Source organism: Melozone crissalis, unplaced genomic scaffold (genome assembly GCF_028551555.1).
Source record: "Melozone crissalis strain CALT ecotype California unplaced genomic scaffold, PUWL_Pcris_2 ptg000023l_1, whole genome shotgun sequence".
NCBI classification, from domain to species: Eukaryota; Metazoa; Chordata; class Aves; order Passeriformes; family Passerellidae; genus Melozone; species Melozone crissalis.
Window position 1 is genome coordinate 6,695,981 of NW_026535801.1, and position 25,274 is coordinate 6,721,254.

Genomic DNA, 25,274 nt, shown 5'->3' on the forward strand with positions numbered 1-25,274 from the left:
ATACACAGAAAGGGAAAATTGAATGTACCTGAGAACAAAAAAATACAAAAAGCCACATGCAGAATAGAAAAAGAGGGCAATGCATTACGTTAAATGAAGTCTGATAGCTTGAACTTCAGATTCAGTGAGGTCTAACAGTGAGGGACATTTGGCAAAATTCCCCTAATAAATTTATAATTAACCAGCAGAAAGCAAGGCTCCAGTCAGATTTCTATTCTGCAGTGAAATTAGATAACAGCCAAATAATCACAGTCCTTGAAAGAGAGTGCTGTGAATGCAGGAGAAAAAGGCTGCAAAACTTCATGCCTTACCTTTGGGATTGAAGTGCTTATTTGCCTCAATTCCTGGTAATTTATGTAACACACTATGTATTACTAGAAAAGTAGCCAATTATAACACTGTATTTATTTTTCTGGCAGAGCTCTACTGTGTGTATTTAAGTAGAAGCTGTGTGTTTATTGAGCGTGTGGAAACTTCCTTTACCAGGCAGACACCAAGATGCAGCACTGAGTTTAAAAATACTCTCAGACAAAAAAAGCACAAAATTTTGAGGCCACCACTGCTTGCTGTGGTGTTGGAAACACACCTGGCTGCATGATGCCAGCCTGGGAAATATTAAAAACCTTATTTTTTACCATGTTTCTGTATCAAGTGCACATAGATGGTGGTAGGGTGAGCTTTACAGAATGAAGACTCTCCCTGTGCCATGGTGGGTTAGAACTCTCTGGCACAAATAGGCAAAAAAGAAATATAATCAATTACCTTTTGGTGCTTGATTGAGTCCAATACTACCCAAACTCAGGATCTATTTTGATAAAAATTGAGAATACAAAATATGATTGACAATAGCTTTATATGTTTTTGTGAGTGAAAAGCCCAAGTTATTGAATTAATAATATTCTACTTAGGCTTTCATTAGAAGGCGTGAAAACTTTGCCAATAATCTATCTCCTTTTTTATTGGCTTGAAACATGAATAATGAATCTGCTCATTATTACACTGAAGATTTAGTCTCTTAATGTCTTGCATTTCTTTGAACAAATGAAGTGTTCTATGACAAGTGTTATTATTTGTATTTTCTGGTTCTAGATGAAGGGGTTTTGCTGTGAAGCTCTATTTTTTTTTAAGGAAAGATAAAATAGTAAGACTGAAGGACTTAAAATCTCTACTTAAGAAATAGTCTATGGTCTTTTTGTAAGATTGTAATATGTTCTTCAGTCCCTTTTGCTATCTAGGCTTCTCTGTAGCTCATCAAGGTATCTTTAAAATCTCACTGCTCAACACATGATTGTTGGCAGAATAGGACATGTTTCAGCTCATGGAAACAGCTGTTGTTGTTGCAAAAGCTCACTTTCTATTGAAATTGGGCTCCAAATCCATTTTGGTAACTTATTTCTGCAATTTTAGTTTGAACAGAAGCCTGTTACTTACAATCCAAATTTTTCAGAAGTGAGATGAATTTTTATAAGTTTCAAATTTGAATTATGTTTCATTTGAGAAGGACTGTACTTCCCCAAGGTTAGAGTTAGGTCAACAAAAATTACTTTGGAAGTCATGGGACAGAAGATGATTGAAGCTTTTATATCCAAAATGTAGATTTTAAGTGCCCTTTTCATCAGCTTGGTCAAAACAGACCAATTACAAGGTCTTGCTAGAAAATGTGCCTAACAGAGTGATGCCAGGGAATGATCTAAAGTAATCCTGCTTTAATTAGCAATTCTTACCCCAGCTGCCAGTCAGAAATGACACATTTGTTAATACTACTCTAATGGGAATGTTCTGTGCATTCCCAGAACATCTGTAACACAGCAGTGGGATTTGGCCCCACATTGGTACTCACTCTGAGCACCATGCAGAAGCACACATCCCGCATTCCATATTTCAAAATCCAGGTTTAGCTCTTTCCTCTACCTCTGGAAAATCAACACCCATGTACCAAACCATCCATTTGTGGCTATGGCATCTAACTTTTCCATCAAGTCTGTCTGCATGCAGAAAATAAATTCCATCAGCCAAAGGGAAAGCTTTGTGCAGCTCGGTGCTCCCAGCACCGACACGATCTGCAGCGGTTCCCCTCCAGGGTCAGCTCTTGTATTTCACAGTGATGGAATAAAATGCTGTTTCAATCCTTCAGCCAGGAACTAGAACACAAACTCCTCCTTGGAAATGCCTGTGTCTCCCTTGCAACATACAAAAAACCAAGCCACCAGAATCCCAAACCTCAGTCCGGGAGCAAGGTACACTCAGGTTCAAAAAGATACATGTTAATTCTTAGATTATTTTTTGATTCTGACCCTTGCTCAGCACTTTCTGTAAATCAAGTTTCCTCAGGGGATTATTTTGTTGGACAGGTGAAGACAGGAGCATCAGAAATCACTTATTGAAACGCAGAGCCTTGTTTCATGAAACAATTATCTCCTCCCCTCTCCAGGCTCAGGGTCTGAGCTAATCAGATCAGCCCAGGCTCAGTAATAATGAAATAGCTGTAACCCATTTAAGCCGGGCAGGACAAGCAGCGCGTTCGCTGCTCAGCAATTCTGCCACTGAACAAGCAAAGCCTCTCCCCTGTGACAGTGGGCTCTCCTCAATTACCACATCAGCTGACATCAGTGCTGAGCTCATGGCCTGCTCCACACTCCATATGAAGCTGTCATCATCTTATTATTTGTGTCGTCTTTTTTCCTTTTATTACAAGGACTTTACTCTAAAACTACTGCCTTTGCAGACTAACACTGAACAAGTAAATGCAGATGTCTCAATCCCTCCTTGCTTTTGAAAGACAACAGCACACATGTTTTGATGGATCATTCACTGTCAAGTGATTTCATTTTTTGTGTCCTTATGTTAAAGCTTATGTGAGAACTATTTGAACAGGTTATTTTGCAGATTTAGGCTTTTGCTGTGCAAATAAAATATCGTGGAGAAGATGAGCCATCTGCACTCCACATTAAGATCCCCTATATGGTGCATTCCAACCATCTTGAACAATTTGTTATTTTTTTCCTTCTCTTCCTTGTCATATTTTTTTTATTCTTCTACACGATCATGTTAATAAATAAAGAATATGGCATTATATGCACAACTTTTGACTGGTGATACATAACACAGAAAATAACAAATATGACAAGGAAAAACATAATTTGAAATATATTTTCACCAGAAGACCAGATAAACTTACTACATTATGCTGGAACACACATTTTCTTTGTGAGGCTAATCTGATCTATTGCTTCTGAAAACTCCCAGGCAATGTAGGAAAGAATTGTTTTCAACAAGAGTTTAAGTCTGTAACAGTGGATAACAGCACACTTTTAAAAAATGTCACTCCTGCAGCACTAAAGCCTAAAATACCTCACCAAAGCCTACTATGTTCATCCCACTAAGCTCTACCATGTCATGTTGCCTATAAATTTACATATTTAGAATGAGATTTCCAAGCTGCCTGGGCAGTGCAGAGTCTGAGCCTCCTGCAGCTGTTGGGTGCCCAAATAATGGGATTTTCCCAAATGACAATGTGGTCGCACCAACATATTTTCAATCAACCCCCTGGGCTCTTTGAAAGCTCCAACTCTGGGTGAATTAAATAAAGGGTTGAGGTGAGGCAGCTGCTGAGGGAGAACTTGTTTAGAACTTGTTCTGTGCTGTCACCAGAATCAGGGAGCAGCTGATGAGGAGAACAAGTGGCTCTCTTCTGTTTGCTGCATTAATTTGCACAATGGGTGAGCCAGGTCTGCACTAGCACAAAATTCTTGCCTTTCTTCAAAAAAGCCACCACTGCTGGAAAACTACCAACAAAAGAGAAAAACTGAAACAAGAGCTATACAGGATGCCAGCAGAATAAATCTAGAGAACTCAACTAGGTCCACACAGTTGCCATAAAACTGACTCAAATCAGCTTTTAGCTCTCAAAAAAACCCAAACAAACCTGAGTCCAGCAAACTCCCTGCACCCCCCAAAACCCCTTAAACAAACCAAAGCTTCGCCATTATTTTACCTCAGGATCCATTTGCTGGTCTAGCTTATAGTGATGAAATTCTATATAGGACAGAGAAAGCAGTACTGGCCTGTCATAATTTAATTTCACTACTTTTTATTAAGTTAGTATTTTAAAATTTATTTTTAATATATTTCTTTTATGTCTTTAATCCCAACCCATGTACATAAAAAGCGCTGTGACTCTTGTCGGATGTTAGTTTATTTTCCTCCACATTTTAAATTTACTGAAACGTCTTTAGACCTATTAAACAAGCAAATTCTTTTTGAAAACAGTACAACAAGGCTGAGATGCAATAAATATAAGCACTTCAATACTTAAGTGAGGAAAATGAATTTCAGTGTGCTTTCAAATTGGTTTTCTTCAGTGTAGAGTTTCTTTATTTGTCCAAATAAAATGGATTTGAGTGGGTGGCAGCTTTAAGGAGTTATGCAGCAGTATTCAATAGATTTGTGAACTTGGGAAGGGATTATGAATAATGGATTTGCTGTGCTCTCAGACATTGGGCCACAACAAAACCAGTGCCATTGGAAGCTCTCTAATGGGCATCTGCTGGAGTAAAGAATAAAGAACCTGGTCCATCCACTGATGCTACATGTGCAGGAATGTTTGTTTAGATCAGTGCCTGAACACAGAATGGGAAGAGCTGAACTCCCAGGGATACCTCCCACCACTCCCCAAAAAGGGAGAAAAGGGCTAGATTTCCCTTTGACAACAGCTGGAGGAAGGAAAATATTAACTTGAAACACAAGCACAAAATACAAGAGTGATTTCGTCTCCTCCTCACCTAGATGTGAACAGTTTGGTTTACTTTCCTTTTTGTTCCAACTTTCCCTGTTAACAGCATGATTTTCCATCAATATTTTTATATTATAATATATATGTTACACCTGTCTGATCCCAGTGTGCACACAAAATAAGTGTCACTGGATGAGAAGAGTCTCCACTGTTCTCCAGGGTAAAAGAGGCCTTTGCCAGTCCCTACTGAAATCTTCAGCTGCACACAGCAAAGCTCAGTTTACAACTGAATATGTAATCAAAGTACTGTCAAGACATGAGTGATAACCTGATATGGATCACTTAGAAGGCTGACACACTTAGAATTAGGTTTTCATCAGCCCACAGTGCCAGCTGCTAACTTCACACCTTGTATCTCAGTGTTCCCAAACCCTCATTTCAATCTTAACCTTCCAAAGTCAGCTAAGATCTGTATAACTATGAAACAAACCCTGATATTAAAAAAAAAAAAAAAAAAAAATCTAAAAAAGGCTTTTAAAGGAGCAGAAGATCACACACAGTATTTTTACCTTTTCCTTTGAATTTCAGAGCAGGGATATGAGTGTGACTACAGCTGTGTTCCCAGTGTGCAGCAAACTCCTGTGCCCTTTATGCCACAGAAACACTCTGTGACCGTCTGCTCTGCATTAAGGAATTCACAAATTTTGTTGACATTTTACTGCAGTCTCCATATTAAGATTCCATTATCTAGAATGTTTGTGTTGGTGACAGAAATATGCTTGAAAGAGACACTAAAATATAAAGAAATTCATTGGGTTTGCATCAAGTGGGTAATTCCAATACATATTTAATAGGTTTCCCACAGACACATGCCTTTGCAGGCTCTGAGTTCAGTAAATAGATGCATAAAAATTGTTTTGCAGATGGTGAATTGATTCCTAGCTGGGAAAGATATTGGTCAACCTAAAACAAGATTCTTCTGTGATGATGTGTCTCAATTCACATCAGAAAACCTAAAAAAAATTGAGGTGCAGAAGGGAAATTGCCAACATTTTAATTTGCTTCATCCTGATCTTCACCTCCACCAAGGCAAAATCCCTCTTATTTTCCTGGGAAGTGTCAGAGGGGTCATGTCTGCTGAATTCACAGGCTCAACCACTTGGGTCATGTGGGAACAGACCTTACAGCTCTCAGCCTGCTTGAGGATTTGGAGATTTGTCTCAAAGAATAACCCACACCAGAGAAGCTGTGTTACTTGTATGAGGTCCAACAACTTAGGGAATTGTAAGGAGTGAGGACAGAAATGAGCCCCAAGCTTTTGAAAACTACCCCAGAGAAATGAAATCACTATTGGGCTGGGAACAGTATTTATTCATATTTTAAGGAAGTACAAACACAATTCAGTGTGTTCCAACATGAATTAAAAACCCAGGGCACGTTTTTTGTATGCAAGAATTAATTGTTAAAGGACTAAGATGCAACTTGTGTTCATTTTCCAGCTGAGGCTAATCAAAGATGAATAGAGTTTGCTCTAACAGGATGCACAACTAGAGTTTCACCACTTGGGAGAGAAAATAATCTTGTGTAACATCTGAACCCTTAAATGGAAACAATAAAAAGGAAGAAAAATAAAACCCAAAAGTATCACACACAGATATGTCTGAAGACTGCCTGGAGCCAGAGGACAAGAACTCAGAAAATTACAAGAGGAATTTACATGCATTAAGGCATCCACTACAGCAGACTTTCACTTTGAAATCAAATGACCAATGCATCTGATTTCAAACCAGGAGACATGAGCAGCTCAAAATAGCTCACATGCAGGTGGATATGTGGACGTTTCTGTCAGAGTATTGTTGCTTATAAATAGTACGATGTATTCTTGCTCTTTTTTAGTTCACTGGGAGACAAGAAGAGAAATAACCTACAATTACCTGTGCTGCAGACACAGAGATTTTGGGTGACAGTGCTCCACTTGATTGTGGAGCACAGACTGTGTGTGTATTATTTGCACTAACTGGTACTGACAGCACGTGGGAGTGATGATGGAGACACATAATTTTAATGAGCTGTTGTCTTCCCTGAGTTCTGTAATAATATCTGACACTTTTCACTGCTCTGTGAATGACTCTGTTGGTACAATTAATTTCTGGTTTGGTGGAGATACTGTAAGTCAGTATTTCTAGGAAAAGAGCTTAGGCAAAGAAAAGCCTGCCAGTAATGAGTGACTGTAACGTGAGGGAGAAAGAAAATATCTGGATAATGAGCCTGGACGTGGAGTGGAAAACTATAATCTGACTTCAGTTGTGCTGAGTGCCTGCAGTGCTGATCCTCTGCATTTCAGTTCTGAATCTAGGACAGTGGAAACACCCTGTCAAGATCTAACTAACATTTTGCAGGCTGTAATACCTGCACACTTGCAAATAGGAAAAAGAGAGAAAAAAGCAGTGCCTGAGCTTCCTCCAGCGCACACAGTCCCAGCAGACTCAGCTTTTTGGACCTGCCAGCTGCTCTGGTTAAGGTTTGGTGGAAGGAAGCCTCAGTTTTACCTCCCTCGTTCCTCCTGCTCCTGAAGTAGCTTGCAGGGAATTGAGGAGGTGTTTGGACAAATGAGGGACACCAGGCAAACGATGTTCAGCTTCCAGAGGAGCACATTTCCTCACCAGCTCAAATAAAGCTTCCTGCTGTCCAACAGGAGCCTCTCAGCCAACTACACATAATTTAGGAAATCTGGCCTAAAGGAGGAGAAATAGAACATAAAAAAACCCTAACAGCTGCACCTAGTATGTTTTTCCCAAGCCATACTGAATGCTGAAACAACAGAAGCAAGGAAACTTCTGAGATCAGAAAATTATACATCCTTTAATGTAAATCAAGTGCAACTTTCGCATCTATCTCTTCATAAAAGAAATACTATGTAGCTAACTATGGTAGAGTTCAGGTAAGCCTACTCAGAAATCTCTGCAGCACTCAGACATTTTAGAAACCAGCTCTATTTTCAGCTTAAGTTTAAAAAAAAATAAAGTAGTAACTTGATTTTTTCCCCCTCCATTAATCAAAAATGGTCCTGTGCAGCTCAAGACCAGTAGCAGAAATCAGAAAGCAAAGCACTTACATTTCTGTGTATTTAATGCTTTATGAAAAAAAGTCAAGATATTCTTAATTAAAAAGAAAAATTATCACTTTAACTACTAAGATCTTCAAATATGCTTCTTGTGCACAGGCTAAATTGCCACAGATGGTTCCAGTAAAAGCCAGAGAGAAAATGGATTTATCTAGACCACTAGCCAGCAGTCACCACTACAAATATTTCAGATGTTACACTCCTGTCATGTTTTACAGAGTAATTAATAATCACAGAAACATCTATCTCTCATGGATCTATATTATTACTGAAAATCCAATACTGATTTTCTTTCTTCCCACCCAGTAGGAAGATTTGAAGACAACTAATCTTGATATATTTTTATCATCCCCAAGGAATGGAAAGGCAGGGTTTCAATGATGGCTTCAGTTGCTGGCCTTCAGTAAAGCCCTTCACCTCTTTGTTTATTCACCAAATGTAAATGATGGTGTGGTTGCCCAGCTCAGGCATTCCATGGACATCAGCTAAGATTTTTCTGGGCTTTGGGACCTGCAAATATGTGACCATAATAAACATTTCTCATTGCTGATGCATGTTGCCTCATATTAAACCCACTATGTGATTTAAGTTTACAACATTGAGTTCAAGCTATACTTCCTGTAAAGTTTTGTACTTCAAGCTTCATCTTATCCAGTATTATGAAGATTTAGCAATATCTTCCCCTTAACTGAATAGCTCTGCTTTGAATATAATCTTTTCCTTGATAATTCGAATTTTCAAATTGATTTTTTACAATTGGCTCTCTGGGAATTATATCAATGAGATTTTAGACATTCCTGATCCTGAAAAATGTGTTATGGAATTGTAGCATAATTATAAATTTGGAGGCTTGGGCATAGGCTTGGATTTGATTTGAAGGATTAATAGCAGCTTGTCTCTCCAGTGCTCCTTGGAGGATTCCAAAGGGAATTCTCCTTTATCAAAATGGCAAGCACTTCCTGCTCTGCTGTCAGGAGAGACATTACAAACTACCCAAAAATGGTCCTTCCACATTTCCTCTGAGTTCTTCTACCTGCCTTCTAATTTCCTGGAGGACATTTGTCTTCGCTGAAAATAGATTAGCTCCACTCTTACTGGAATCAATTAAATGTGGGATCTGGCCAGAAGAGCCTGTGGCTTGTGTCCCACTGAGGAGCCACTCAGACACCTCAAATGGGCTATCTGGACAAGGACTGGCTACACACACTCACCCTGATTCAAAAAGTGAAAACACAGCTCCATTTTGAAACTAGGAAATCTTTGGTTTCCTTCTGACGTGATTGTTTGGGATCCTGATATGGATGCATTTGGCGTAGGGAAAAAAACCCTACAAATCTGTGAGCAAATAATGCATTTCAAAGCTGTCCATTGCTTAAGGGAAAAGGAAGAAAAAGAAACAGAGTATGAATGTCAAGGATGGCAGGAGAAGCCAGGCTAAACCCTGGACTCTGATAGCACAAAGCAAAGAATGTGACCAGTCCACTTGCCTACTCCAGCCACATTAAATCATTACTTTAGTGAAACTAGAGGAAAAAACCCACCCCAAAGCGGGGTAGCAGTAGTTTAAAATCAACTTAACCATGTCTTGCACTGCGCACAATACACACTCAAGGTGTGTATTAATAAAACACAGGCACTGCCATCATTGTATGGTATCATTGCATGTTATCATTCCAAGGAAAGCTGTAGCTGATAAGGGGGCTTCTAAATAAACAAAATCCATCCCTGCTTGATTTCTTTAAATACTAAATAATTTTCCAAAATTAAATGCTTCTCATGAAAAGAAACAAAATTATAAACAGCAGTTACCAAGGGGAGAGAAGTCACAACAGGAGATAATTTTAATAGGGGTATTGGAGCAAAAGAAGGAATTATTTATATAAACTAGTAATTAATGTCAGATACATCTGACACTTGGGCAAAGAAGTGAGAATGTCCAGTCTTGTTGCAGAGAAGCAAAAAGTGTCAACAATTTTTTTTGTATATCTGGAAATAAGTAAAAAAATATATGAACACCTCAGTAACAGTACACTATCCTGGAGGTTTTACAGGAGAATCAACAACAATCACTATTAGTCACTTCTAACATCTGCATCTGAACAAATGCACCAATGGATAGAAATTACTAAAGACTCAGGTAAACACACATTTTAAAATTTTAAAATAAAATTTGATTATGGGAGAAATTTCCATGAGTAGAAAAAAATTGCCACGTTAATGGAAAAGGAAAACAAATGAGTGATGGATTAAGGAAGCAGAAATAGCTCCAATTCACAAACACTTCCTCACCCTGGGCTCTGCTGCAGGACAGCACAATTGCATTTCTTCCTGGCCTAATTCCACATAGTTTGAAAGGAAGTAGAGAAAAATGGAGAACTGGTCTAATGAGTGCAGAATGGATCAACTGGAGAAAACCAATTCTAGCTGTTCTGACTGCTTCAAACCATTTCTCAAGCTCAAAGCATAAATAACAATGTTTGCATTTAACATTCGGTGTGGAGCATATGTCTGCAAAGCTAAACAACCGCCTGTGTTTACATGAGATATACGATGCTCTGCTTGATTTGCATATCACAGATCAGGCTGTAAATCTCTGATGATATTTACCACTAGATAATTGAAATTAATCCTGCCAAAATGACTTTGACAGTGCTGAATTTATGGTCTGAGAAAACACCCCTGGAGCTGGCTGCTGCGCTAGAACATAGCTGGCTGCATATTTTCAACCTGAGCTACGCTGCTGCATAAAATCCTGGCCACAAATGAGAAACCTCTCCCTTTCTTCTCCAACTTCCTATTTCCATAATCATTAAGAAGTGGGGATAATTTTGAAGGTAGCAGATATGGCCCTGTTTGCTTGTTTTGTTTTGGTTTCATTTTTTCTAGCTATGGCAGGCACATGAGTTACCTCTCTTCCCTGCACTCCCCATCCCAATGTTACAACATTTTCTTTTTAATTCCCTTTAAAAGCAACCAATTGTCCCAGCAGAAAGCATCAGGAAGTTCCAGCAGCAGAACTCAGACTCTCTTGAGTCCTTCAGTAACTCAGATCATGGCTGTGTCTCAGCCTGTGTCTGTGTTTCCAGAGAAAAAGGAAGGGGCTTGGATTTTTGTTTCTTTGCTTTCTGTTTTATTTCTTAAACTCAGCTTGTATCTTTAAATAGAAGGCACATAAGTTGTCTAGAACACAGTTTATACAAAGCTACCTCACATTATCGTCCTGGTAGGAATGCCATTTGTGGCTTGATATATGATTGAAACTTTCATTATACAGACAAGAAAAACATTTGTGAATAATAAAAACCCCCAAAAAACCAAAAACCCCAGCAGTAATTTTACATTCTAAGAAAATAAAATTCAAATATTTAGTAGGCAGAGCTTTCTCATCATTGGCAAAGAATTATAATTTATTAAATTGTAATTTATTAAAACTACTGGCAACCTTTTCCTATTCAAGATATGTTGCATCTTGAATTCTTTAAACTCCAATAAGGGCTTTGATGATTGTGCAAGTTACACCTTGGATTTTGGTGCTAAAAGATAGCAAATAGCCTCCCCAGTTTCTTACACCAAGTGTGCAACTACAGAGAATGCTGTATATTTTCCAAAAGCAACACTTACAGAAAAGTATGTACCTAATGTATAAAAGTGGCTTTTTTGAAACTCAGGAAATGAAAAACAACTGTCACCCACTACAGAAATGGATGTATTTTTATTTGTAGCATTTTTTAAAAATATACCTCTTTCAGAGAGGTGCCAGTGATAACTCTGACATCCTTCTTGCTTTTCTTCCCCTACAATCTGCTGCTTTCCAAGCCGATTCAATTTGAAAGCAGGCATCCATCCAAATATGTAATATTAAGGAAGAAAGACAACTCTCATTTATAAAATCCTAATTCCTTGTTAGTGGAAATAATAAAACCACCAGGTTAACTGTGATCACTGATTATTATCCTCCCAAAAGAATGTGATCTTGGGCTCTGTCCCCTGCTCAGAGCTTGTGGCACCTGTGATGCCTTGTCAAGGCTGGCCCAGAACAGAGGCTGGATGGAGTTAAAGAAGGGATTTATTAAAAAATTACGAAGTAGGGATTTATTAAAAGGCCTCAATGGATCCACCTTGGGCAGCACAAGAGTCTAGCCAGGGCTACACTCCAGATGAACCAAAATAGTCACAAAATGGACAACCGGTCACGGGGTCTCTCACTTTTATAAGTTCTGGTCCATTTGCATATGGGAGTTAATTGTCCAGTTACAGCTTTAGATTATGAAGTCTTGTCCTTCTTGTTTTTCTCTCTTCCTTCCACCATTGTTTGTGCTCTTGGGCTAAGACTTGGATCATTTTGTCTTTGGTTCCCAGCTGGAGAAGGAATTGTTTTGTCTCCCTGCTCTGTGAAGAGAGCTCACCATCCCTTAACATGAAGGTCAGACTTACACACAAAAGCAGCACAGAATGTGAAAAATAGAAAAGCCAAAACCTGAGGCATCACTTGGACAGAGAGAATGCAGATGATGGCACCTGGATGAGCACCTGTTGTGTGGGGATGGGGATACAAGTAACATTCCAAGCATCACAAACCATGGAAGGCCTGCTCCTTGTCCCTCCCTAGGCTGCCAGGGAGGCTGAAGGAGGGCACACATTGCTGTGGTGGCCAGCCCAGCTGGCTGTGATCACACCAGAGAGCTCCAGGCTCGTGGCACATTCCAGAGGACACCCTGGGACAGCTGGGATTAGTGCTGCACATTCAGCCAGGTAGCTCAGCAAGCAGCACTGCCAAACCCAAACTCACTGCAGGCTCCTCTGTAGAGCAGCTCCAAATCTAACAGCAGCAATTTAACAATCCAATGGAAACCATCAGCTCATTAATCTGTCCATAGCCTTCCCTAATTTCCAAATCTTGCTATACATCCTGCACAGGCTGATTTTTCACTTGAATGAGCCAACATGGGCATAAGGCCCAGTTGCAGCTGAGTGTTCTGCAGAACCAGGATGGCTTAGGCCTGAAACAGCCACACTGTCATCAAACCCCTTGTAGAGAAGCTCTTCCAAAGTGTGTCATTTCTGCACAGCACTCATTTCATATTAAGTGCCTACACTACACACAGCTCTACAAACTCACCTGAGCCGACCAGCAGAACTCACCTGGTTTTGCACTGAGGCACTGCAACAGCACTCAGCACATGGCTTTTACTGGGAACACACCAAAACCCCAAAACCCCAGCAGTGACGACTCCCACAGCATAGGGGCTTTGTTTTTTTTTCCATACTCTGAATACACCTTATTTTAATCAGACTATGTCACATCTTTATACCACTTCCTGCTGCCTGTAGCCACTGAGATTTTGCATCATTTTTGGTGTTTCAGTGATTCTGCACAGATAGTGAGCCTTTCACATCATGGCTGGGATGTTACTCTCTTATTTTCCCAGGCAAAGCACAGCTCAGATAGACTGGAGGCAGAAATGGGAGGTGGTGATGAGTGTGAGTGGGAGGCACCATGGGCTGGTGGTGAAGGTTTGCTTTGATTCCTCTGACTACAAAAGCTTTCTCAGTAGAGAAAGCATTTTCAACTGTCTAAACAAAACCTTTGTCTATGCAAATTCAAACCCATTCTGACATAAAATTAAAGCTATTGTTAGTATTATTTTTAAAGGTCATGAATATGCCATAAAGGATGATCAAACCATTAGAAATACACAACAGGTTAAGAAAAGAGGTGACAATACATTAGATTTTTGCTCTTTCCATTTCTAAGGAAAACACTGACCATCAATGCTTATTACTGATAGCAGTGGTGGAACATCATCTGTTCTCAGGACTGGCTGACCATTTCTATTACAAAAACCATCTCTCAGCTGGCTTGAACTTTGGCAAACCTTAACTAGTTGGGGTTTTTTTTCCAAAATAATTTGGAATAATTCATGAAAGGATGGGTAGTTATCCCATTTTGAAAACAATATTTTTAGTATCATTTAATACTTCTTCAATTCATGGTTTGAAAGCAAGACTGGAAATCTGATACTGACAGAATTTTAATTAACTCTCAATGGAATCTGGATGAATTGCAACAGTTTGAAAAATCTCCAATAAGAGCTCACTGCAGCTGCAGAAGACTGGGAGGGATTTAGGAAAAAGGAACAGAAGAAGAAATTTTCTCTTGCTTTTTCAGTGAAGCTTCTTCCCCTGCATTGGCCAACAATCATGAAGGGGTATTCTACCTCATTCAAATGCAAAGGAAGTAAAAGACCAATAGGAAATGGAAAAATCCATTAGGACAGGATAACAAAGAACCAGGGAAAAGGCCTATAGGATTGGAAACTTCTCTGTGGACTGATGGCATTCAGCTGTTAATGATCAGACCTAGCACAGTACAGTAATTCAGGAGTCTAGTTTATAGAGAGATAGTTTGGAAAGAGATAAATCCATCCCATTTCTTTAAAGGGTAAGTTAATCAAAACTGAAGACAACTGGAGAGAGTTAAGGAACTAATATTTAATTGGTAAGCACAAATACACTGATATTTTAAAAGCACCTTCATAAAAATGCATTTGCCTGGATAATAAAGAAGGTATATGTTGATTTATTAATCAAGAGTCACCTTGCTGAAAAACAGATAATGACTAAAATAAATTTCCACTTGGCTAACCTTAGAGTGTGTTGTGTACTTATGAGGTTGAAACAGCATATAGAAAAGTTACTGAGAGTTTTATGCAGTTACTTATTCAAATTGAAGTTCCACTAAGCTCTTCCCTTAAAAAAAACGCCAGCAGTGAAGAATAACGGATGCCAAGTGAAAGCACGTAAAAGCAAATATTTCCTTTTTGGCACTATGTAATTTAAGTCCTTCCTAGCTCCCTCTATCTAGGAGGCTGAATCAGGCTAGAGGCTGATTTTTCCAGCAGTGCCTTTGATTCCCTCTGCTCCCCGAGTGAACTCCACCCATCGATGGGGAGCTAAACCCCACCCCTGGTTAATGAAGGTATCAATTAGCGAGCACAGACCCCCGTACCTGTTCACATCCCAGATCTTGCTGGTGCAGTCGGCGGAGGCAGAGGCCACGAAGTCCCCGCAGGAGTGCCAGGTGCAGCCGCGCACGGCGCGGGAATGGCCCCGCAGGGTCAGGATGCAGCCACTCCGCGACAGGTCCCAGAGCCGCACCGTGGTGTCACCGCTCGATGTCACCAGCTGGGTGCCACTGCCAGAGGAAAAAAACACGTCTGAGCCAGGACACAGATGAGAAACGTTCAAGCAAAATAATTTAGCTCTGTTTGGAAAGACAGGTTAAGTTGCAATTGTTGATTTTACCTTAAATACATATGAACAAAAATGATCTTTGGAAACGTTCGTATTTTTACTGTGCATGGTTTTCTGACATGCTATGGATGAAGTGGCCACATGTGGGAACCCAGGACATCCCTCTGGCTGTCCAGGACAGCCAGGACCCCTACCAGGGGGCTCAGAAGCCCTGGCACAGAGCCCAAAACACCTGTGGTTTTGATTATGACCTGTGGAGCAAATTACCAACCTTATATGGAGATCAGCAAGCCACTACAGTTTAGGTAGAATAATAGTGAAGTTATCATGAGGTGAAAAAGTACATTTTGGGGGTTTTGGTATGGGGGTTCAGGAGGCAAGATGGAGGGATCTGGGTGTGTCCAGCCTTTCTCCTTCTTCTTCTCTACCTCCATCTTCTGCTGTTGGCACTTTTAGATTGGTTTAGAGTAGAAGCTCACTGTCTAACATAGGTGATAGGTATTGGAAAGTGATTGTAAACATGTTATATGTAGTTTGTAGTATAAAGAGATAACACCGCCCCGGGGCAGGCAGAGTGCCGCTGGCTGTCCTGCTGAGTGGACCTTGTCTGGACAGAAGAAAAATTTTTATAGATAAAATACAATAAACAACTCTGAGACTGAAAACTGAAGAGCTCCGACTCATTCTTTGGATGCGCGGGCCGAAACAGAGACTTTTCACGTATCTCGGGGCTGCAAATAACAATTAAACTCTGAGAATACAGAGCCCAAAACACCTGTGGGTTTGATTATGACCTGTGGAGCAAATTACCAACCTTATATGAAGATCAGCAAGCCACAACAGTTTAAGTGCAATACTACTGAAGTTACCACAGGGTAGAAAAGTAGATCTTGGGGTTTTTGGTATGGGGGCTCAGGAGGCAAGATGGAGGGATCTGGGCATGTCCAGCCTTTCTCCTTCTTCTTCTTGGCCTCCATCTTCTGCTGTGATGGTGGCACTGACAGATTGGTTTAGAGTAGAAGCTCACTGTCTAACATAGGTGATAGGTATTGGGAAGTAATTGTAAACATTGTACATATTGTAGTTTTTAGTATAAAGACATACCACCCCACGGACAGTCACTGTGCCTCGGATTGTCTTGCTGAGCGGACCTCAGTAGGGCAGGAGAAAATTTTTTACATGTAAGATGCAATAAACAACCTTGAGACAGAAATTAAGAGCTCTGACTCATTCTACAAGTGCTCGGGCTGGGAAAAGAGACTTTGAACATTCTTGGGGTCACAGCAACCCAGAAAGACCCTGAGAGCCACATATTAATAAATACACTATCAAAAGAAAGGGAGATAGGAAGTAGCTATCCCCCACAGGACAGTAAATATGGCTATCAAATAAATTCCTACTTTTTGCAGATCATTTATGAGTTAACCGGACCTTTCAAAATACAATAAGATAGATTCAGGGAAGACTATTTTGTTATTTTCCAAATTCATACCATTTTCAACATATTTTTATTTTTAAAAGCATCCTAATTTTGTTTTTGCTAAGTTTGTATAAACACTTCAACATATTCACCATCTCGGGGTCATTTATATGTTACATAAATGAAAAATACAGGGTTCATCTCAGAATTTTTTTGGCCAAATCTCAGATATAAACTAGTATACTTCTGTTTCCTAAAAGCATGGACATATGGCTTCAGACTAAGAGTCCATCTGTAACATTTTATATAACTAGTAGGAGATGCTTAATACAATAATTAGAAAAAGTATGTGAAGTGATTCTCTTATTAAACCCTCCCAGACCTACCCTGTGGCTCAGGATTTCTTTGTGCTTAAGAAGAATCCATCGATTTTTTTTTTCCCTATGGGTAATTGATTTTTGAACATATGCAAACCTTTGGCAACTGCAATCTCTTATGTCAATGAATTCCAAAATTTAATTATGCCTTGTGTGAAAAGCTCTTCTGGGGTCTTAAACACCTTACTTCATTTTGTTTCATGCTTCTAATTCTACTGCTGTGATTAAAAGCAAACACTGAGTGCACCTTCACCATGTCTAAGTGTGCCACCAGCCATGGTGGGACAGGGCCTGTCCTGTTCCCCTGCCAGGATGGAGACTCTGACTCATTCCTTGTGCCCTTGGAGCACATTTCCCACCCCTCTCAGCACCCTGCCAGCTGAAAGAGAAGGAAGAGGTACCCAAGGAAGGCACACAAGGGCACTGTTTCCTGCTTTATTCTCTGTTCTTTCCATTTAGTTACTATTTTTGGCACTACTGAAGATAAATTTTCAGCAAACTGACCACAGTGGCTCTGAGATCTCCTTCCTGAGTGCTGATAATTAGACACACTCTTACCTATTATCTATTCTTATCTTAGGACTGTTTCTTCCTGTGTGTATTCCTTTGTCATCACCTGTACTGATATTCAGCTGCTGCTTCACCATCAAATCAACTGTTGAGACAAGAATCTTTTCCTGTAATTCTTCACATGCTCCTTTTCACTGCCCTGGCTAATAAGTAAACTCATCCTCATTCCCTTCCCCAGTTTCCAAGATCATCTTAATAACTTAGGTCCCAGCACACATCCCTGTGGGACTCGGAAATTAATTTCTCTGTTCTGAAAGTGCCATTTGACTCCTATGCTTTCACCAGTTTTTAAACTTGTGAAATAAATTTCCTTTTTATTTAGGACAGTTCTGCTTCCATGAGAATTTCTGTAAAATGACCTCAAGAAGAATTTGCTGAAAATCCAAGTATAGGAAATTCAAGTGATCAAGTGCTCAATAAACCCTTCAGAGAATTCCCAACTGATTTCTGAGGCTTAATTTCCAAAGCCATGCTCACAGCTCCCAGGGCTTCACTATCATAAATGTATCCATGGATCCTGTAATTTGCCTCTTTAATATAATTCCTATCAAGATATGAAAATCAGATCAATCCATCTAGAATGCCTTCATCTCAAAATCTTTTAAAATATTGAAAAAAGTTAACACAGCCCTCCCAGGAATAACAGAGGTTTTCACTTTCTAAGCAAAAATCTGTTTCTATTGTTTTCATACTAAACAAGAAACAGGAAAAATGTTTGGGGCTAATACACAAAAGTACAGGTCAGAAATAGTTAAGCTGTAGGTTTTCAGACCAATTTCTGCCGTTATCTGAGCAACATCAATAAGATGACCTTGCCCTTAGGTTCCAATAAACGCTTTTATTTGAATAATGGCAAAGGTCCTATCTCAAGCAGTAGAAATCCTTCTTCCACATCTCTGGATATAAAATTGTGGGAACTGAAAACAGCTCAAGGGTTGATCCTAAGCACTATTGTAAAACTCTGAGTAAGAATACACTCAGAGATATTTAATTCAGTGCTACAGTTAATTTAAAAAAAAGGTCTGGGACCTGTGGTATCAACCCTTTTATGTTATATTCTCCCTTTCCTCCTTTTCCAATAGATGTCCACTGAATCACTTGGTAAAAGTAGCCAAGTGACAGCTTGAAATATGTGCATCATTTACCTGATAGATCTTAGGGGGGAACTTGCCACTATGAAAGATCACCCAGCCAAGATTTTGACTATTTTTAACACTTGCAGTTTAGGTTGCTATTTTTTGTCAAAATATCATTATAATATTCATTAAGGCAGTTACACCCCCATGCCTCAGACAAAGCTCGGAGAGATTAATCTCTCAACATTTTTTATAACATTGCACAAGAATAGTCCTGAAGCTTTTGTCACATATACCAGAGCATAAAGGCTTGAAGTGTGAGTAGGGGTTCTGAGGACACCCTAATTTTGTCAAGCTGTCAGGAATAAATGTGCTTTTGTTAACGAAACACTTTCAGTTTTAATAAGCCAGATCTCAGTTCTGGAGATAGATAAAATTAGAGAAATGACAAATCATCATAGCCCTTATACATTTATAAAATAGGAGCTTAAAACAAATTCAGAGTCAGGTATAAAGTGGGACTGATGAAATCTGCAATTGATTCAGAGGGAAACATGCACTGCCACTGTTGTGAATCACAAAAAGAGATATATGGCTTATGCATTTTTTAATATATAATCCCCAAAATGCTACACAAAGAACTGGTTCCTTGGGCTGAATTTCAAAAATACACCATCCAGACAGTGATGAAAATCTTTCACAAAACAGATGTGAGCAGGAAGGTAGTTCAAATGGATTCAATTTGGCAATCTGCAGCAGGGGAAGGAGTTACAAGTGAGGTTTAGCACTCCTTACAGATCAAAGGAGAAAAAATAGTGGAGATTGGAAACAAAAGTGCAGCAGGAAGCAGTTTTGAGGGACAGACTGACAGTGGAAGTGAGGGCAAAAATACTCAGGAATACAGGAACCCAGTGCCCCAGCCCGTTGCAAGACAAGTTCCCAGATATTCCCTGTGCACAAAAAAGAAGCATCAGGTCATTAAAGGATACGGATCTGTGATTATCCACGTAGGAATTTAAGACCAGCATTTTTGGGAAGCACAAAGGGAATGGTGGCTGTCAGGGCTGCTTCACACAGGGGCTGCACCCACTGCTCAGGAAACCCTCCTGGTCAGGATTCACACCAGACACACACATAATGAACAGCAAAGTGCTGTGTCAAGCCAAGTCAGACACCTAAATCAAGATGCTGCTATTAGGAAAAAGCCCTATCTACTTAAAAGCTGATCAATAATGACACACTTTCTCTGATTTGCAGCATTTTTCAGTCCTGGGAGATAAAAAGAAATGCTCCAAAATCTGAGGTGATGTTTTGTTACCCATGGCTGCAAGGTTTTTGTACAGTGCTATTTTTCCTTATAAGAGGATATGGGGGGAAGAAACAAATGTATCAGGGAAAGCAGCTGTTTTTAATGTTTAGTCTGTCAGTTTACCCAGGTATGGTAGTCACACAGTCCTTTATCATATAACTGATTTAAAAAAAAAAAAGTATGCTGATTTTGATATTAAAACATATGAAAATATGACTTCAGCCTTAATTGTCAGCAGCAATACATAAACTCCATTTGAATTTCAGACTGATCACTAACAGGGAAAGCTCAAAAAATCCTGTGCACTGTGCATATATCTAACTCAGAGGAGAATAAAACACTTTGTTTTTTAACAAATACATCAAAGAACTAGGCAAGATATTAGGAGACAAGAAAAAGGTAAATCCTATCTTGTTCTGTCACTTCAAACACATTCACATTTATGCAAATTACTTTGCCAGCTGTCAGAAATGTGGTGTTTTTGTAAAGAAGCAGCACTTTTGTGCATGGTGCTCTGTGGATCCCAAACAGTTGGGTTTGTAGGGTCTTGTGTGGCTTGGTTTTGGGGGTTTTCTGTTTGTACTTTCTAGCAGACCAAGGACTATATGGATGACCTGTGCCTGTATTGAATAAAGTATTTGTTTAGAAGAATCTTTCCAAAACTCTAGCCAATGAGTTGCATGGCACCCATGGCACCCATAACCCCTGTCTTGCTTCCATGGATAGACCATTTTTAAAACCATGAAATGCACATAAAGTTCTATCTTTCTGGTATTCTTAACTGATACTGTAAACCTGCTCTTCCAGAAACAATTAGAGTGGAAAAAACTTTGGAGACATTAATTACACCTTCCACAAAAAGGGATGGAATATTAACTTCTCAAGCCTTAAATCTTTCCTCCCCATATATTCTAAACACACACACATTTCTTTTCATTACACATTCCTGCTCCTTCCAGCTTCACTGTTCTCACTACAAAGACACTTCTCCATTAACACTTCCAAGTTGTAGACACATTAATAATTAAGACTCATATTCAGCATCAACATGAGCCTTTGGCAGAGTCACTTTGCAGCATTTCAGGGGCTGAGTGCCTCTGTGGAGTGCCAGTCAGGTGAAGGTAACAGCTACACCAACAGTGCTCCCCTGTAAATGTGTCACTCCTAACACCAACAGCCAAAGTGCAAATATGGCTCCTGCTTCAAGTATTTCTGGACAAGGGACTAAGGTCTAGATCTCAGGCTGCTCCAGGGGATTGCTCACATTCCCTCAAGATCCTGTGGCCAACAACAGTTCTCAAAGCAAAACTAAGTCAAACAAAACCTGGATTCAAGATTTTTGTCCTAAAAAAGCAGCAGCAAGAGGCAGCATCTGACTGGAGTTTAAACAATGCAAGTGATGCTTCAGGTTTTAACTCTTATAGTTTTCAGATTCTGTCCTGCTTTAGTGTGTGGGTCAGAGCTTCATACAAGGGGGATGGTGAGTTCTCTTCACAGAGCAGGGAGACAAAACAATTCCTTCTCTAGCTGGGGACCAAGGACAAATGATCCAAATCTCAGGCCCAAGAGCACAAACAACATGGGCTGAAGAGAGAAAAACAAGAAGGATGGGAGTGCATGGGCTGGAGCTGTAACTGGACAATTAACTCCAATATGCAAATGGACCAGAACTTATAAAAGTGAGAGACCCCGTGACCAGTTGTCCATTTTGTGACCATTTTGGTTGATCTTGGTGCAGCCCTGGCTGGGCTCTTGTGCTGCCCAAGGTGTAACCATTGAGGCCTTTTAATAAATCCCTGCTTTATTCTTTAACTCTGTCCAGTCTCTGCTCTAGGCCAGCCTTCACAAGGCATCACAAGCATCAGCAACACAACAGCAAATCTTAAACACACAGTCCAAAACATCACAGAGGTAAGGGTCTTTCACCATGACAGCTGAAAAACACTTCAAAATCAATATTCCAACCAGTTAATTGGAAAAAACATGCCTCTTATTTACCTCTGCTCATGCAATTATTCTAAAGCAAAATTCTAAAAGCCTGTATGTTATTTGCAATATCAGCACAGGTTGACAGTAGGCACAGTAAAGTACAAGGGAAGAACTGCAAATGCTGCTAAAGTTTACTTGAATTTTGGTGACATTTTCTGCTAGGTCAGAGAGGAAAGATAAAGAAAGAAAATGCCTATGAAAAAAAGTTATTCTATGAAGAACAGAACTAATCAACACCGAGTGCCTATGGAAGTATCTTTTGCCTACTTCCTTCATCATCTTAGCTATTGATGAAATAAATATATCAAGAATTGATTAATTCTTTAGAGTTCTGTCTTTGAATTTTGGCCAGAATTACCCTGTGAGTTAAAAGTTACCAGAGAGAGTGGAAGAGAGTATAAGGAACATGTGCAAGGGGGTTGGGGGAAATATATCCTTGTAAACCTAATTTACTTGGAAACAGGGTTAAAACCAGGATCTAGACATGTACACTTAGGAAAGCAGACATCTACTAATGGAGTCCCACCTTTGGTTATGACAGCTGTATTTAAAAATTGCATTTTCCAGTTGGTGCTGAAAACAATATAAGGGAGGAAATACCAAACATCAGTTCAGCTCTACAGCCACTGCAACTCTTCTTTATTCTCCTGCTTTGTCACTGCCCTGCATTTCCCTCTTACCAGAGAAGGTGAAAATTGGGCTGAATTTAAAAAATGTTGGAGTCAATTTACAATTTAAGAAGTTCCCATTTAGATTATTGAAAAGACAATGGGTGATTTTCTGCCTCACCAGGCAGGATGTTTGCACAGTTCCTCTATAAAGGGTGATGTGGATCCAACTCTCTGTGGGTCCAAAGGAAGATGGGACAAAGACATGGAAGAAGAATTCACCAGGGATTACATGGAAACAGCATCTGGCTCAAAGTACTTTGAAATAAGAAGTGGTGTCCAGGGGAGTACTAAGACCAAACCCCACAAATGCCTTTCCTATTCTTAGCCATTCTGAGGCATGCCCTGGTACTCATGCTGGGAACTGGATGATGGTCCAGAAAATTCTGGCATGGAGAGCCATCCTTATGTTCTTAGTCTGTGTTTGAACAAAACACTCAGCAGCAAAGATTTTGTTTCTAAGATTTTCTGACCTTGAAACAGACTTCAGATATAGTTCACTTTTCTGTTGCTGGAGTTCTGAGACTCATTAATTATTTACAGTGACACTTCTTATTAAGAACCCCTAGGTTTTTTTTGGATCCGTGGTTCATTTTGGGTGTTGCTCTAATTATCCTGGTGGTCTATGTGTCTAAGACACATTTTATGTAGTAAATGTAATGTTTCATCCTTCAGAATAATCTTATACCAATTTTTCCTCACTTTATTAATAGATATGAAATGGCATTTTTTATAGAAGGTGAATGCTAGAATACTCAGCAGCAGAAATACAAAAATACCTTTTCTTTTCTCATTTATCATCGAAGGTGAGGAAAAAAAAATTAAATTTCAAAAACACAAAATCAATTATAAACTGACATTCTACAAGCCAAGGAAAGCCTTCCAAAGGCAGGAAACAGGGCAGTACCCAGCAGATGGTGGATGGCACATGGACACATGGCTTTTTGTAAGGGAAGGAAAACACAACCATCCTGCAAAATCTTTTGCCATGAGGCTATTGGCTGGAAATCCCCAGAATCCTGTCAAAGAGTTCCATGCCAAGTGCAAAACTTGAGGCAACTTTTCACTCCACGTTACCTAATTGGGAGATCTTTCTGTGCTATTTCCTGCTCATACACTGATCTGTGCCAGGAGAAGCGTTTCCCCTCGTGCTGCCTGGCTGGCAGCTGGCTGTGACAGCAAGGGCAAACAGCAAAGCAAGGTATTGGCACCAAACTGACACCAGGACATGGCATCACACAGGCAGCAAACTTCTGTTTGAATGAAGTTCATCTTCTCCATGTAAACTTCCTCAAGGCTACTTCCACTTGAAGAGTGACAGGTTCACATCTGCAGACTTTTAAATACAATGTGCTCCTAACTACCAGAAAGAGTCCTGGTATGGGATGGGTGAACTCCAAGGTAACAAATTCAAGCCATTTATCAACAAATTTCAATTTAGCAAGTCCTCCATACTTAAAACCATCTTTCTTTTCTGAACTGAGTACTGGTACCAAAGCTGCTCTGTGAGCAATCCTGTTTCACCTGAGGCCTTTCCCACTGCTCTTACCTACACATCTTCCTGTGCCCAAGTATCCCTTCTTCCCCAAGTGCTGGCCCACTCTAAACACAGCCTATAGTTCTACATTCATAGGATCATTATAGATTTTTAATAATTTTTTTTTAACATGACTTTTTGTTATAATAATTTGGTATTTTCCAGATTGCTCCAATGCAGGTTACAAACCACACAGACTCCACTCAGACCTTCCCCATTCCAGTAGCTGAGCTTGGTACTCCCCAAAAAATATTTACTATTTACTGCAGGCTAGACTCTTTGATGCATGAAAATGGCTTAGCTGCCATGCAATATCATGTAATTAGAGGTGGTTATAAAATAAATTAGGTGCCTGGTAGAAGGCAGCTTTTAGTATGTGTAAAATTGGCTTTTAGGAGGCTTGGGAAGCACACCAGGTAAGGAATAAAAATAAAAAGAGGAAAGATAAACTAGTTACAATACTTGGAGATTAGATGTAGCAAAATATGTGTCAGCAAGACAGCAGGCAATACACAATGCAGGGCTCTGGGAAAAATTAGACAGCAATGAATTCCCTTGTTACAATTATTTAGCATTAAAAAAAGATGCCTTTTCTAAAAACTTCCTGCCAATGCACACCTAGCAGCCCACAGCAAAATCAGACACCTGTTTAACAAGGGGTAGGAGAATCCTGGCCTCCAGCTGGAAGCAGGGAGCTCGTGGGAGCCTGGCCAGTGATATCTCCAACAATCATGAGACCCTCTTATGCTGAAAGCAAACAGTGTTCCTGGGTCCAGTTGTGCCACTTTCCTCTAGCCTACTGCCAAGTAAATTTTCCTCCATTAACTTCATGAGAAATAACTATTTTACCTGAAATCAAATCTAATGAGTAAACATTGCAAAACCACCACATTTTCCAGAAATGAGATCTATTCTGTACCATTCCAACACTTTCTCTAAAACAATCCAGTGTAAGTTAAAGTCTTTCTGTACACTGTTAAATTTTTAAAATAATGTATAGTATAAAACACATAAAATCATGCATAGTACCAATCAATATCCATGACAGACATTAAACAGTGAGCCATTGCAGTGTGATACTTCATCTCAACACCCATCCCATCCAGTTTGGTCATTTTTCCTCCACTGGAATGACTCCAAATCCTCAAATTGTAATGAAGAGCTGTTGAAGTAGGGAAAAATGTAGTTTGGAAGGAGTTCAGATCCATGAATTCCATG

General features: G+C 39.7%; 1 protein-coding gene across 1 annotated transcript in view; it reads right to left on the reverse strand.

Annotated features, from left to right (window-relative positions):
- Positions 1-25,274, reverse strand: part of SPAG16 (sperm associated antigen 16) — a 371,498-nt gene that overhangs the window by 159,508 nt on the left and 186,716 nt on the right. The window contains exon 12 of the mRNA XM_054278128.1: positions 14,866-15,051. Within this exon, the coding sequence (XP_054134103.1) occupies positions 14,866-15,051 (186 nt within the window). The remainder of the gene's footprint in view (positions 1-14,865; positions 15,052-25,274) is intronic.